General features: G+C 42.9%; 3 protein-coding genes across 5 annotated transcripts in view; all 3 read right to left on the bottom strand.

Moving 5' to 3' along the window:
- The window catches only part of LOC110987575 (cationic amino acid transporter 2-like), a 143,393-nt gene that overhangs the window by 80,804 nt on the left and 46,890 nt on the right, over positions 1-15,699 (bottom strand). The gene's annotated exons all lie outside the window — the stretch shown is intronic.
- LOC110987577 (high affinity cationic amino acid transporter 1-like) lies at positions 184-8,869 on the bottom strand. Its single transcript, XM_022250416.2, has 3 exons — positions 6,887-8,869; positions 5,648-5,756; positions 184-1,882 (listed from the first exon to the last, which is right to left on the bottom strand). The coding sequence occupies exons 1-3, from the start codon at positions 8,633-8,635 to the stop codon at positions 1,590-1,592; spliced, it is 2,151 nt and encodes a 716-aa protein (XP_022106108.1). The 5' UTR covers positions 8,636-8,869; the 3' UTR covers positions 184-1,589.
- LOC110987573 (uncharacterized) overlaps positions 9,189-15,699 on the bottom strand; it is a 30,760-nt gene continuing 24,249 nt past the window's right edge. For both annotated transcript variants that reach the window (XM_087147388.1, XM_087147387.1), the window contains one exon: positions 9,189-12,943. In XM_087147388.1, coding sequence (XP_087003514.1) covers positions 12,678-12,943 — 266 coding nt within the window. In that variant the 3' untranslated portion in view covers positions 9,189-12,677. The remainder of the gene's footprint in view (positions 12,944-15,699) is intronic.

The following is a 15,699-nucleotide window of genomic DNA, read 5'->3' on the forward strand; positions in this document are numbered from 1 at the left end:
GCGTGCTAGGTAGCCATTCTGCGATAAGGTTGATCATGCCTGTAAGCGACTACGCCTGGCCAGGTTGCTGATAGGACTGTGATAAAAAAATATCGCTAAGAATAAAAGGCTGTTACTTTCCCACGCGCTAGAAACTTGTCTTTGTCGGTGACCATTATAAAATGTCAATCAGTCGTGCCTCGGTTGTGGTTACACATGATATTTATTTAATTACACCTTCTCATTTCGATAATTAAAACTGTAATCACATTCAAAATTTTCTGGCAAACGGTTCAGTGTAAACATCTCATTCTCGACAAGACGAGTCCATCAGAAGTCCCTTTATTAATTAAAGTTCATTGCAAGTCGGCCAATCTAAGCTACTTTCAAGTCATATCACAAACTATTAAAATGGACAGTGACAAAAACCATTCCCTTTCAGGTTCACCCTGTTACTTTTGACTGGTCTTGTGACTGGTCTTGTAATTGACTGTGTGAGGACTTGTGACAGACTCACTGTACACCACGATACGAAAACAAGGTAGAAAACAAAAATTGAAACAGGTAAGTAAATTGTGAAATTGTGGAAGTTTTGCCATAGATGTTTAATTACCAGCAACAATGTGCGACAACCACTCGCTCATATTCACTTACAATTTTTCTACCGTCGAACCTCATGTATAAGAGGTCCTTCGAACTTTGCTGATTACTTTGCTACGACATGAACCTTGAACATGAATTATCCAGATTGAAACAATGAAGAACAAAGGATTGCAGGCTAAAGACTTCTTTGATATGAACAGAATATTGAATTAACAGTGTTATTGTTCACGATATTTGACTTTAAAAGAAAAACGATTTATGAGAGATGTCATTTACAAGGCACAAAATAGATTACGATGCAGCAGATCGTTTAAAAAGTGTCAGATATTGATTAAGTATCCTAGGGAAGTTTTTCTTGATAATTATTATTGTTGTTGATGCTGTTATTATGAATCGAAGACTCAAGTGGTGTTCAACTACTATTCATCACAAAAATAATTGAGATAACAATAGGAAAAACTGAAAAACGAAGGAAACATTAATAAACCCCTATCCAATGAAACACAAAGAACCAAAATTAGGTAATATGATAGCAAATTGGCTAAATGAAGCAAACAAAACATGTATTCAGCGAAGAACTTGGAATATCTAGGCCGCACTGTCACTTTAAGCTACAACACGGAACAAAAAGTCAATTTACAGGCAACGTCACAAGTGGGGAGAGGCAAACTCGGGATCGGGGGATTTTTCATTCACGTGCATAAAAAATCTACCTAAACTTCAAATTCAACTATCATGCAAGTATACTGCTTATGGCAGTGCTGCGCTGTTTTTTTTCTGGGAGGGAGAATTTAAATTCGGAACAAATTTTTGTTATGGATCTGTGTACACAATATTTGAAGACCGTACGGGTTCACGTCAAATGTTTCATTAACATGGTCAGAGAAACGTAACTGACAATAAACATAACGGGGATGTTCAAGTCAAAAATAGTTTTGCCTTTAATGCACTTTCAATTGGTGCTTTCCTTTATTTAGCTACGTGGAAATAGGGGCAGGCGATAGCTTTCAGACACAAGCGTCTGTGCTGCCGTAAGTCGGCGTTGCAGAGTAGCTCCGACCATCTCGCGTTACCACCACGGCCAGGGACTGAGCCCGTGCCTTGGTTATGCGTTCTCGCTCGGCAGACTCATCGACACCTTCCCCGCTCTCAGCTTCTGGATCGAAATGGGTAATGACCGCATCACGTGGTGGGTGCCCCAGCTGTGACACCGCAGTCAGGGCGCTCCGAAGGGCCGCCTCCTCTCGTCTCTTGCCCTCAACACTGTGGTGCATTCCGTACGTGAAGTACAGAATCATCCCTGAGATTGAAAGGCAAAAGAAAAGAACACAGAAGAGGGGGATGAACCGACTTTGGGTAACTTTCTCGGACCCACACTCCAACCAGCCCACCCACTCCTGAGGCATGGCTATCCACGCACACAACCACACACACACTCCCCCAAAACTCTATCACTACAGCTATTCGAATAGGAAAACTTACTCTCGGGTAAAAATACTTTAGGAGGATTTTGCGAAGATTCTGGCCTAAAGGTCGACGCAGCTGTTGTGTCTCACTGATAAATTAAACTGATAACAGTTTACTAGGTGACTGCTGTATTGAAACTGAAAACTCTACTACTTTTAAACAGATGCAGACAGCAACGAGGAATGCTTTAAAGTGTAGCTACAATGAATTTTTATTAGACACAAAATTTCTCCATCTTTTTACTCTTTTCTATTTAGTGAAATATCTTATCTGCAAGCTTTTAAACAATAAAAAATGTCCATGCTTTTCTTGACAGCTGAGGGCGCTGTTGGGGAGAAATCATCTAGGGAAGACATGGTTTTCAGCGCATAGGTATTTCTGTTCAACTTGTGAACCCAGAATTTACTAACTGAAAACATTTATGAGGAGGGATTGATGGTTTCTTGTTGCTATGCACATAAACACCAACGAGTCAGCAAAGCAGAGGAAAATGAGTCCAGGAAAATCTACAAAATAAAGCACAAGACTTATTTTGTGTACAAACAAATGTAACATTGAAGCTTCCTTCCAAGATGACATCACAGTTTTGCTCAGGAATATGGAAATACTCATCAGCATAAAAACCAAAAAGGCGTTAAAACACTCTTTAAAATAATGAAACAAAAGTTGAAATAAGGTTAACTGAGGGACAAAGGTGCATTTTGAAGGCTTTAAATCAAAAAATTGATTGCAGCTACCGTTTAAAGGGCACATGCAATACATTTTTCCGTGATTTACAGGGTTCATTTCCTCCTCACTACATACACTGTACAAGCAATATTTTATCTTATTTGTTTCATTATATCATTTCACTTTATGCCATTTAGTTTATTTCATTTTGATATAATTTTCTTTATAATTTCATTTTTATTTATTTGCTCTGAGGTGAAGTCCGCCGTAATTGTCTCTCTCGACGGATTTTCATCTCCTAGGTGCCAGACCCATAGGTCAATAAATAATAAATCAGTGACAACCATTTTTGGAGGCCAATAAAGATCAAAAATGAGAATTATACGAGAAAATAGTCAAATGAAAGGTTGTTTCAAACAGCATAGGTTCATCCTTAATTCACTAAATACGCTGTCCTCTCAAGGGTGGACCCAGAGCCAAATTTAAGGGAAGATTTGACAGGTTTTTTTTGGGGGGGGAGGCCAAGGCTACATTTTGGCGCGTTTCACAAGGGGGGGGGATCCAGAGTTTGGCCGTTGCCTTTACTGTTTGTTTCACCGTCCTGTGCAAACACCGATGTGACGGGCTGCCCAAGAAAAAAACAGGATCTAGACAAAAAGATCATAATAGTAAAGCAATATCTTCGCTCGTCGCCCAGCGCTCAAATAGGGTGATGGGAAGGGCTGCTGGCCTTGCACCACAGTACTATGTCTATGCCTTGCACAGATTTTGGTGAAGGAAATACGTCACATAGGGTCACAGCTAACGATGCGTACAGCATTGTGGGTAAATTTCTGCCAGGCGCGCGAGCTCGCTCAATGCGTTACACAAGTGGCTGTTATCAACTCGATAGCTTTCTATTTCTTCCTTCTTGCTGAAAACATTCTCACTACACTTTATTTTGTTCATCAAAATTTATCAAAATAAGTGATTTGAAATATATCGCCAAAAGACATGTGATCAGTAATACTTAATGAGAAGACAAATGACCACACTGTGATTGTACTAAGGTCTTGTTTTGTCATATAGCCGACACTTTGCAGTAAACTCCGGCTAAATCGGCACTCTCAGAAATTATGACGACTTAGCGAATGCCGACTTGTGCTGTAAGTCATCATTTTGCCGACTTACACGTACACATGTATTGCCTTCGTGTATGTACATTATGATTCCTTGCACTAATTCAATGGCTTTGATTTACCCTGGTTTATTTCTACCTCCATGGTCGATCCCAGTAAATTCGTTCTCGACTGTTATCCTCACAGGCTGCAAATGCGATAATTGATCATGTGCCCCTGAGGACGAAGCAAGGACGGCAAGCCACTTCCAAATCACATCACGACTTGACAGTTCAGTACGAACATGTACAGTACGTGAAACAGTTATGGTACAGAAAACACACTCATCCGCGCACGCATTGTTAAGTTCTTTTAATAAAGCCACTCCAAAATGGACAGAGCGCATGCGTGCAGCCCCAGAGGGGTTACTGATATTGATGTTACTCGTGCTGACCGATTATTAGTCTTGGTTTCAAAACGTTAGTGCTTGATAGCGGACACCGTGCATAGCACGGCCCCAACGACTCATAATTTGACTGTGCGCCAGAGTGTGAGAGTAAGTAAAACCTAGTTGTGCGAGGGCGCTCTTCAACAGAAATAAAATAACTGTCGATCACTGACGTCTTGGGCCAAGACTAGCCGATTATCAACCATGGCCTGTGCAGCCAACCAATGGTGGGTGAGCAAACAAATAAGCATCAGTCAAGCAATGTGGGACTTGTCACTTGACGCTTCTTGGCAACCGCCGCGAAGGAAACTGATACCGAAGCATGAGTTGTTTTAATGCCGACTTGCACCATGCTTACACAAAGGAATTTTTGTGGTTTTGTGGAAAAGAGACATACAGAAACATGCCGACTTATACGAAATGACTACTTATAAATGCCGACTTAGAAATGAAGTTTTCAACGGAAATGCATCACAGACGATCGGTACTTTTGTCAAAAGGCCGACTGAGACGATATGACGAGTTACGCGATGCCGACTTAGTCGGAGTTTAATGTAACAGGAAGTGATAAAATTGCGGTCACAGGTCGTGCACAACTTAGCCAATCACAGTGCAAAGCCATAAGCCCTTCCCTGCGCTCTGTTCGAGCGCTGGGTGACTGACGAGCGAATCTCTGGATCCAGATTGTGTGTGAGACCGCCCTCTAACAGTGGATAAACTCGAAATACACTGCCATCGTGTGCAGGCTGGAATCACATACACAACACGAACGCAGCCCAGGAAGTGGTGTTAGATTGGTGGAAAGGAAACAGTAACTTGGGGGGGGGGGGCAAGGACCTGAAGCTGTACCAATATGTATCTGGATCCGGATCAACTTTACTTGTACCTGGGTTAATTCCTACCGAAGTCAAGTCGCCCCCGGTTAACTCATACACTTGATAACTGTATTTTCGGGTGTTTGTAAACAAACATGGCATACATAGTATGGACTTTCGCACAAAAGAAGTCAACGCATGTGTACTGTTCATGTACGGTAAGAAAACCTTGTGTGGACTTGCTTATGTCCACGCAGTGTTTTACCCTCTCTGAGAAACCACTTCAGAGGCATTTTAGGGTCTGGGATATTATGGGAAAATGAAGAGAAATAGTACTGGAAATCCTCATTAACAATCCAGCTCGAAGGAGGTATCCCACTGAGAGAAAAACAAGCACTTTTCTCACAGGAGAACAAAGGGATGTCCACACACTACGTTTGTGAAACAAGCATGTGTGTGTGTGGGGGGGGCACATCCATGTTTGCACCCGCGGCTGCAGCAAAAGCAGCACACAATAATAATAATAGTAAACGGTGGAGAGTTCTTGGGGGCAAATAATGCTCACTTACCTATAAAGGTCCAGATAAGGAACTCTAGCCAGGCAAGGGCGTCAAAGCGCACCATGAGAACGACGTTGCAAAGTAGACTGAAGAGAGGTAGAAACGGCATAAGTGGCACCTGTGCAGTACCCAAGAGGTCAGTCGTTAATGTTAGTTCATGTTTTCCATGGAAATATTCAGACAACAAAAATCAAGTCATGTTCAGATTTAATTGAACGAAAAACAAACAAACAAAAAGGGGGAACTAGCATGCTGTGCAACAAAAAAAATCAACATGGCGCTCTTTCTAACATGCCCATTTCTTGACTATTATATATGAAATTAAAGATCTTGGTATAATCTTTGAAAATGGAGTAGTTTTCAAGGGTAAGTCAGTTTCAAATCTCTTTTTTGTGCATTTTTAATGGAAAGGCACGAAGGCAAGTAAAACATAATTTTTGAGTTACACTGACGATTTAAAAAGAATGTGAGTAAAATTTGGTCCAAGGCAACTCAGTCCCAGGTCAACTTGGTCCCGGGTCAACCAGATCTCAAGTCAACTCGATTTCTGAGGAAAAATAAATGTCCATAAATAAAGATGGGGTAGATCTCTAGTAAAATAGTCTGACACGGGACTGGCCTATTCCGTACGTGCGTCACGAATGTTGCTGAGTGTTTAGCATATAGTCTAGGCTTTGACGTAAACCACTTCTATTTATTTAACAAATATAAATGTTCGTAAGGATTCATAAAAACGTTTTATTAAAAATCATATTGAGCCCCTCAGCCCCACAATTTAAATGAAAGATCTTTTTAGACTTTTCCAGCCTATTTCGCAGTGTTAATATTATTTATTTTATTTAAATGTTCATTCAATTTTGTCAAGTTTTGAACTTAAATTTATTAAAGGCGTTCCATCAACATGGGCCGAAACGAGTGATTGATCTTCGGAGTGAAGCGATACCTTGCAAAATTTGGCCGGGAAGACTATTAGCTGACCTCAAACAATTCGATTTGGTAACTTCAGTAGGTATTTTTTATTTGATGTTTTATTTAAAAGTAAATTATATTGCTTGAGTAATGGAAACGTCGAAGTGATATGGCAACCAACACTAAGCGATTACCCATGGAGACCTGGTTGACCAGGGATCGAGTTGACCCGCACAGCACCATTACAATCGAAAAAGCTTACATCGGAAGAGTGAAGAATGAATTTTCGACACAGTGAATTAGACTAATTCAATTATATGGTTGTGCTTGTATACTTGCCTTGAATGGAATTCCTTCTTTGTACTGGGGTAAGACAAACAGTGGCCAACAACAAATAAGGGCTAGCCCACCAGTGACGGCAACGCCAAACACTACTGCTCCGTCCATATTTTTTAGTTCAGTCATTTTGAAGGTTAAGAGAGCCACTGCAGCAAACTCGAACAGCAGATGGAGGATCAGCGAGATGATGACAGTAGTGGTGGGGTGTTTGTCGATCCATCGACGGTTTGTCGAACCTGATGAATAGATGGAGCTAGCAGTCGACGCCGTTCGTTGTTGTCGGTGTTCTATAGAGTTGCCTAACAAGGTGGACTTTTCGACTTGCTCGGCATTATTATAGTCGTTTGGGTTATGGTGACGTGATTTCTTCTTGACAATCCGGCGAGGGTATTCCCCAGATAGCTCCGTGTCAGCTTCCCCGTCATCTTGGTATTCGCTGGGATTGTTCTCTTCGTTGTCGCAGCTACTGCTGTCACTGCCGTCTATGGCAGAGTAGCCTGACCGCATTGGGGGACGGTAGCGAAGAATGACCGCCGCTATTCCGACGATGACGAACTCGACGAAGGCCACCAGAGAAAGGAATTGAATGATAACAACGAAGTCGATAAAGACGCTGACGACGACAGAAAGAATTGCTCCAGCTAGAGTAGCTATCACGGGAGTCTGTGTCCTGGCATTGGTCTTGGAGAGAAAGGCAGGGAGGAGGCCGTCTCTGGCTATGACATAGATGCTCCTGGCAAGGCAGAAAGCACAGTTGATAACCCCTCCGGTCATACTTCCCAAAGCCCCTACGGCCACCAGATACTTCATCCAGTCAAGCCCGATTGCTTCGAAAGCTGTTACAAACGGAGATCCAGGGTTTATATCTCGGTAATCTGTGAGGACGGTAATGGAGATGGTTCCAGCCACGTAACACAAGACTGATGCCAGAAAGGCCACGATAATTCCGATAGGTAGACCCCTGCTAGGATTTTTGGCCTCCTCTGCGCTAAAGGCAATCGCCTCGAAGCCGCAGTATCCTGTGAAGCAGGCCGCAGCGCCTGTCATTACGCCCCCGAATCCGGTCGGGAAGAAGCCGTGCCTGGTTAAGAAGGAGAAATCAGCGTGGATCATGGCAAAGATGAAAACCAGCGCAATGGTCATGATATTGATGAAGACAAAAATCATGTTAGCCTTGGCCGAGACCTCCGTCCCCACAGCAACCAGCACGCAAGCAAAGAAGGCTACCAGCCCGGCTACAATATCTGGGTAACTAGCAAACACAGGGATGGACCATTCCTCACCGTTCAGCACAAATTCCACGGTGATGTTTCTGACGTAATCTCCGATGACATCGTCGAAGTACGCGCTCCATCCCCGCGATACTAAAGCGGAGGCAAAGATACGGACGACCACGGCATTCCAGCCGATCATGAACGCCATCATCTCCCCCAAAGTGACATACGTATACAGGTACGATGCACCCGTTTCGGGGAGCTGAGTGGCACATTCTAAATAGCAAATAGCCGACAGGAAAGCTACAAAACCAGACAAAAGAAAGGATATCGATCCAGCTGGACCAGCCATCTCTCCAGCTACTTCCCCTGTCAGGACGTAGACACCAGATCCAAGCATGCATCCAATGCCGATGAAAGCCAAGTCTGCAGTAGATAGACATCTTTGCAATGGGGTGGACCTGAGGTCTGTAGTCACCACTCTCGTACGGACTATGTTGTCCTTGATCTGACGAAAGCAACTCACGTCCCCCATCACGAAACTGACGACAGACAGGGACTCTCGAATTTTTCGATGGTCAGACGGTGGTCGCTCTAGACGCCACGATTCAACGCAGGAAGTGGCTGAATCGCTTCCAGTCGCCGGTAGCCGCTGCAGTTCTTGCCTGCCTTGCAACAGAAAAACCCTGACCGCCAATTTTTCTGAAGAGATATAAAACTGCGTTTAATGATTACCTTTCCCTATTGTGATGCTAGTTGCTTATTAATTACTAGCGCTGCTAGGCAATTTGCATGGTACACGTGCAAGGGAAACCCGTCGAGTTCATCCTCGGTTAATCTGACACTTATCCGGTTGTTTATCGACGGTCGGTGATGTTTATCCACCGATTCTTGGCTAAAGATTCTGTGAACAAAACGGTCTTCGCAGATGCTACAATTCAACCCAACGCTGGTATAAAGGAAAAAGAACGATAAACTTTCGAGAACCAAATACTTCAAATAAATAATTAAAATTCTTCTGAACGCAAATTATTAAAGAAAAGAGAAAGAAGTCAGAAACAAAAAAATAAACCACCAAAGGCAAGCACTCACAGTGAATTTGTACTTTGATTTTATTCGCAATTTTGATTAAAAAAAAGGGCATTGTCCAGTGAAAAAATACACCCCAAACATTTTAACAGCAGTGGTACATGCACTGCTGAAGTCAAGAACACATCAGAACTTCGCCACATTTGCTACGAACTACAGAGAACTCGGCTATAAAATTACTGAATATGCATACTTCCTTACAGTTACCACTGTCGCTGAAGGTGCTTTTACAAATATGCACCCACGAAATCCGTTTTTAACCTGGTTAACCACCAAAAGTCTGGTGATTTGCCCTGATTTCCTTATTTCTTCTCGTTTATTTCAATACTGGAGAAACAGTTCGACTCGAATCGGCAGATATCTTTCATCAGTGGCGTAAATTTCCGCCGGAAATGGGGGGGGTTAATTGTTCGGCAGTGGAAATTTGAAAAGCGGAGGGGGCACACAACCGTGACACTACATAGGGGCAATGTTTATGATACATGTACAGATGTACTTCTGAAATAAGTATTACAAAATGTTTTTTTTCTAAATTGTTCTCCCTTTGAATACATTTTGGGTGTTGGAAAGTCGGGCAAATTCTTCACAATCCACTTTCTTTTTTTTTCGCACCGCAAAAAGCTGTGCGTTGGGGGAATGATTTAATAGCCCACTACCCGGGCAAAATGTGGGGAGATACATACCCTCACCCAACGAGATTTATGTCCATTCTTTTATTAATTTTCCAAAAAAAAAGCATCTGTATATGTAGGAGGAAACTAACTCAGCGCTACTCGTGCTCCTGCATGTACAAGTAAAATAAAACACATCATGTCGGTAACAGTAGGAAAAACAAGATCTCAATGTCGCGAAGACTCACTATGACTGCTAATAATTAAGCACTTCCACTACAAAAAACAACGCCCATTATAAACGCGTTTTTGCGTTAATTGTAAACATGTGTTAGTTTAAAATTAAACACTTGTTTGGTTATAAATGTGTTTTTTTGTTAAGAAAGTGTTACCACTTGATAAACATGTTTTTGTGTCTCGTTATTAACGAGAAATGGGTTTGTGGGTACACCATGGAATCAATCTCTTTTGGGCGACGTGTGGTTCTTAAAAGAACCGGTGAGTGTCAACTCGACGTTTCGGCCAGTGTTCTCTGGCCGTCCTCAGCCAAAATGTGCCATTGTGTCTTAACGTATTAACACATCAACACATACGTCTTAAAAAATAAACACCACAACACGTTTATCTTTGGATTATTAATGCAAGAACACGATCACAAAGTGTTGACCAGGAAGGCGATTAACAGGCGTTAAAACATCAACACTTGTTTTTACAATACATGTAAAACTTGGAGGATACAATGATGAACTAGAACGGCAAAGCCGCCATGGCTCGCTGCTTGTTATGGATTTGAATTTCTTTCCTGTAATAACAGCTTATGTTAAGAGACATCCAAGTTATACAAATATGGTTACTGAATTATACTAACCAAGCTTGATCCAAATATTTTACAAGATTGGTTAAAATACGACAATATAGACGTACAAGATATTTTATCGACCTTAGTGAGAAAAAACCTAGTTAGTGCTGTGTGCGTTTAAAAGTAAATCAACAAAGACCACCAACAAGGGAGATACAGGTACAAAGGCTTCACAGTTCTTTACAGGATAGAGGAATGCCTACAGAATAAGGGTCCAGTACAGTCAGACTAAACCTAGGTGATTATATAAGCAGTGCATTTGTGAGTTTGATGGATGGTGCATAATTACAATTCCTCTTAAGTACAGTTCTGCACTTTGTATCCAACCCCATCATCCTATCCTCTACAATTCTCCCCTCATCATCCCATATCCCATCATATCTACCATGTCTACTTTGACTCCACCCCTAATCCCATCTATCTCCAATCCCACACCCACTTTATCTGTCCATCCATATCCTACTCTACCCCTCCATGATCCTATCCATCTCTTACTCCACCCCTCAAATCATCCTATCCATGTCCTACTCCACCCCTCAAATCATCCTATCCATGTCCTACTCCGCCCCCTCCCCATCATCCCATTCATCTCTTACAACACCCCCTCCCCATTACTCCCAGTACGTTTTACTCTGGCTGTCCCATCATCCCACTAATCCAGCCCCAACCATTAAGCCAACCTTATCCGGCATTTCATCCACTTTCTAAATACATGTACTTTGTCCCCATGATCCTCTTCCTATGCGTAACCCTCCCCCAACAAACATCCTGATCTGTCATTTGGAGTCCCCCCCATCCGTTACATTCTTCCCACATTCTGTATATATGTACATTTATATATGTCTAGACACTGTCTATACACTCATACATTTACATTACGGGAGTGCTCAGTACATATGTATATACTACAGGGTTAGTACAAAATACAACTCAAAACATTAACATTCAACTTTAAAGGCACCCATTATCAGTGCCAGTGCAAAGTTTCAAATTAATCTGACAAGGTTTCACTGTAATGGTCATTTGAAGTTCAGGGCATAATGGGTGTTGGCCTTCGTGCTTTGAGGAAGTCTGAGAAAAAAGTACAGATTTTTGACCGACCTATCTCAGAAAGTTTTTACAAACTTGGTGTGAAAATGACCACAAGATGTTACTAAATCAGCTCCTTGAGGCTCAGTACAGGAATAAATCCACTGTGGTGACACAGAAGACAAGGTGTGTGAGGGGGAGGAGTGGATTCCATTCCCCAGCTCTTTTAGGGTGAAACTATAATGTAAAATGAAAATTTACACAACATAAATTTTAATAAGTAAAACCTGCATCAAAATCACACTCTTCCACAGCATTTTTTAAACATCCAATGGATGTATCCTCAGAGTAAATGTGGAAGGGCACTATTTCCAGCAACTTAGCCAATTGCCCTCTGCCCAGGCTTAAAATGCCTTGTCTGAATGGTCCTGTGCTGCCCCATCAGCAAATATATATGAAATATAACAGACCTTAGCCTTAAAATTGTTAAGACCTTAACATACATGTACATACTGGGTGAGTTAACCTGGGACCGAGTTGACCTGGAACAATTTGACTTGCAACTGAATTGACCTGGAATCAAGTTGACTTAGACCAAGATGAAAGGGAACAGATAATTTGATCTCATATACACTGTACGGTTCGTTGAGATTCACTGGATTCTCAGGAAGGCCCCCAGTAATGGTAGAAGTACTTCGCTTGAGTATGGTTGGGTTCAACTGTCAAGGGTGAGTTGATCACAACACCTGGCATAGCTTTTGCCATTATAAGGGGCCTCCCTGACTTGCAATGATGTGACAGATTTGTCTAAAGAAGCAAGACTCTGACGATCTGAGTAATTTCAACCTAGACATGAGTCTGGCTGGACTAAAGACAACAAAGAAGTTTTACTATATTTTGGCTGTGGGCCACAGTGGCAATAATTTAGGGATGTAAAAAGCATAAAGGACAGGAAATGGTCCATATGATGATGCACCAAACAGTCCACACTACAGTTTCTCTGCGACATTCCGCAAACCAGTTTTCTCTAGTGCCTCTGCCAACGCTGCTTTGGTAGCCGCTGCACCTTGACTTCTCTGCCATGCCAGCATGATTTGGAAGGCTATTTCTTGCCGGCCCCCGAGAAAATGGTCACCCTCGATGTTCTCAATGTGGGCTTCTAGGAGGCCTAGATTCCGGCCCAAACGTTTGTACTTCTTCCCTATGTGCTCGTCTAGGTCACGGATGTCTTGTTCAGTGACAGACTCATTGGAAGCTGAGGTAAATTGCAACAACAAAATTTTGTAAAAGTTAAAAACACCAAAATTTTGAAACAAAAAAGTCACTGGGTACCTTTCACAACAGGAATAAAAACATTTTTCCTTCAATATGAATTTTGTACATTTGGGCGTCACATTGTTACAATGTGGAATCACCTATGGGCCTCGAGCTAGACCAAGAGAGGGTGCTATTTCCTCAGCAATGGAACTGTACATTGCTGGTTCATGAATGACTAGGACATGCAAGTGTTTCAGTCGCATTGCTACCAACAAAATGAATAATCCCAACCAACGCAGCTCTTTTCAATCGGTGTATTGGGGTGCTTCTACTCGAGATGGATTAGGGAGACCAGGGCTAGTTGTTACAGGAGAAAGTTGTTACACAAAAATCTACTCAGGAAGCTTTAACCCAAAACTGCATAATTGGCAATTTACACAACGCTTTGATAAAAAAGAGGTCAGCGAACACTCTAACCCCAACCCCTGAACACTGACCCAATTAAACCCCCAACCCAAGCCCACCCCAAAACCATCACAAGCTGAAGTCACCCAAACCCCCCCCCAATCTAACCCCCTACCTGAACCCCACAACTCCAACCCCCAACCACAAACCCCAAGCCCTACCCTGAATCCAATCCAACCCTGAACCAAACAAAACGAGGGGATTGTATGACAAATCCCCCCACAGCAGTGTGGGACGAGTTTACTCGAGAATACTTACCCAAACAGCAAATACCTACGCCTATTTCCCTGGTGCTGTCAGGCCATTTTCTAAAGCTTGATCAACCGTAGTGTGCCCCTTATCTACCAAAATGCATATCAGGGCCACACCCACACTCTCCCGTCTTTTTTGTAAGTGCTCCTGAATCAAAGCCATAGTGGGGTGGTGGGCAGGAGTACTGTTCAGTTAAGTATCCTCTAGTAGACTCATCCCACAGTGCTGGGGGGGAGGGGCAGAAGTCTACAGCATTCATCTTACCCAAGCACATCTATGCAGAATAGTATAGTTATTTTGCAGTGGGTATTGGTGAGGATGCATAAACTTGTGGGTTTGATTAGAAAAACCCTGTGAAGGAGATATTTACTACCCAGTGCGCTATAGTGTTCCGTGCTGCTGGCCATGACAAAGGGTTGACATGTAGCTCTCCCAAGCCCTTAGGTTCCTGACTTGTAGCACATTGATTAGGGTCCTCACTGGGCACCAGAGCTTGTAAGGTTACGTTGGAGTGCAATACATGATTTATATCTGTGTCATGAACATCGTCCCTGAGTGTCATTTGGTGTCAGTACACCCCCTCTGCCGCCCCACTTTTCGAATTTCCATGGCCATGCAAATCAACCCCCCCCCATTCCTAACACAAATTGAAGTTGCTGCATGATTATATCCAACCACTGGAGGTGTGGTTGGATATTGACCCTGACAGGAACCAGCTGGTCGATGGAGTCTCCTTTGGGACGGTAATATACTGACAGGTGGGTTTCCCCTGGTCTCATTCATAGCCGGCACCATGGAACAAGGTCCATCAGGCTTGCCATTAGCTCCAGTAAGTGGAGCCATCCTCTTGCTGACAGTGCTGGACTTGACAAGAACATTTCTATGCACTGCTAAAGATTCTTCTGTCGGGGTTGCTATGCCCCATGTGAGGTCGTGGACCGCCCTCAGGAAGGTCAGGTTTTATAACAGGGCAGAGTTTGATTTCTTGTGATTTATAATAAACCCCAGTTATGTCACAGGATGTAAGTGGGGGCGTATGGCTTCTGTGGTTTCTGTTATGGACCACCTACTATTAAACCAGTCATCATCCAGGTATTGAAAGATTATGGTATCTTCCTTTCGGAGGTGTGTGCCATCAAAGGCCACTCCAGTGAAGACCCTTTGATGATGTGGATAGCCCAAAGGGGAAGGCAGAAAACTTGAAGAGTTAATTTCTGTACATGAATTGCAGGTTTTAATGGTAATCTGGACAGATGGAGATATATGGGTAGGCTTCTTTCAGGTCTAAGGATGATGCCCATGCTGGTATTGGCATCAAGTCCATGACAGTATGAAGTGTTGCCATTCACAATAAATGAATGAACTTGTCCAGCAACTGTAAGTTTATGATAGGCCTCCACTCCTATTGGCTCTTCTTTGGGGTTTAAAAGAAGGTTGACGGGAAACCAAGATATCCCTTTTCTAGATGGAAAATCTGGATAGCTTGTTTAGTTGAAGGGAGTCAATTTCACCCTCCAAAGCTTGGCGCTTCTCTTGTTGACAGGGGTCGGGGTTGTGCCAAATTGAGCTTTGGATGGAGGGGGATTTGGCTGACTTCTGCAAACACCCATTTGTCCAAAGGAATCTCTTTCTAGAACCTTATGTGAGATCTTAGATGCTTCCTGATGGCTTTAGAAAAGGGGACTGGCGCCAAGGTGAAAAAGTCACTGTAACCATCTCCCTGAGTACCAGGCGATTGGCGGCTCATTCCTTTGAACTTTGTTACTGGGTTGGGGCTTGGGTGACAGGGTGCGTGTCCTCATGGTGCCACCACTGTAGCACCTGGCGTACTTCCTGCAATTGGCGAGGGAGTGCTGAAAATGGTTTATGACTCTAAGGGCAGAAGGAGGGGCCAGTTCTGGAGGTCTGCTTTGACATTGTATGGTCTGACAGTACGTTTGTGTAAGCTGAGGATTTCATGGTGTCACTTCTTTTCACCTTCCATGGATTCTTGGAATGGAACTGTAAACAGGTCCAACAGAGCAGTAGGAGACCCTA

Source organism: Acanthaster planci, linkage group LG16 (genome assembly GCF_054643075.1).
Source record: "Acanthaster planci isolate LZ-2023a linkage group LG16, COTS_SCS, whole genome shotgun sequence".
Lineage (NCBI taxonomy): Eukaryota > Metazoa > Echinodermata > Asteroidea > Valvatida > Acanthasteridae > Acanthaster > Acanthaster planci.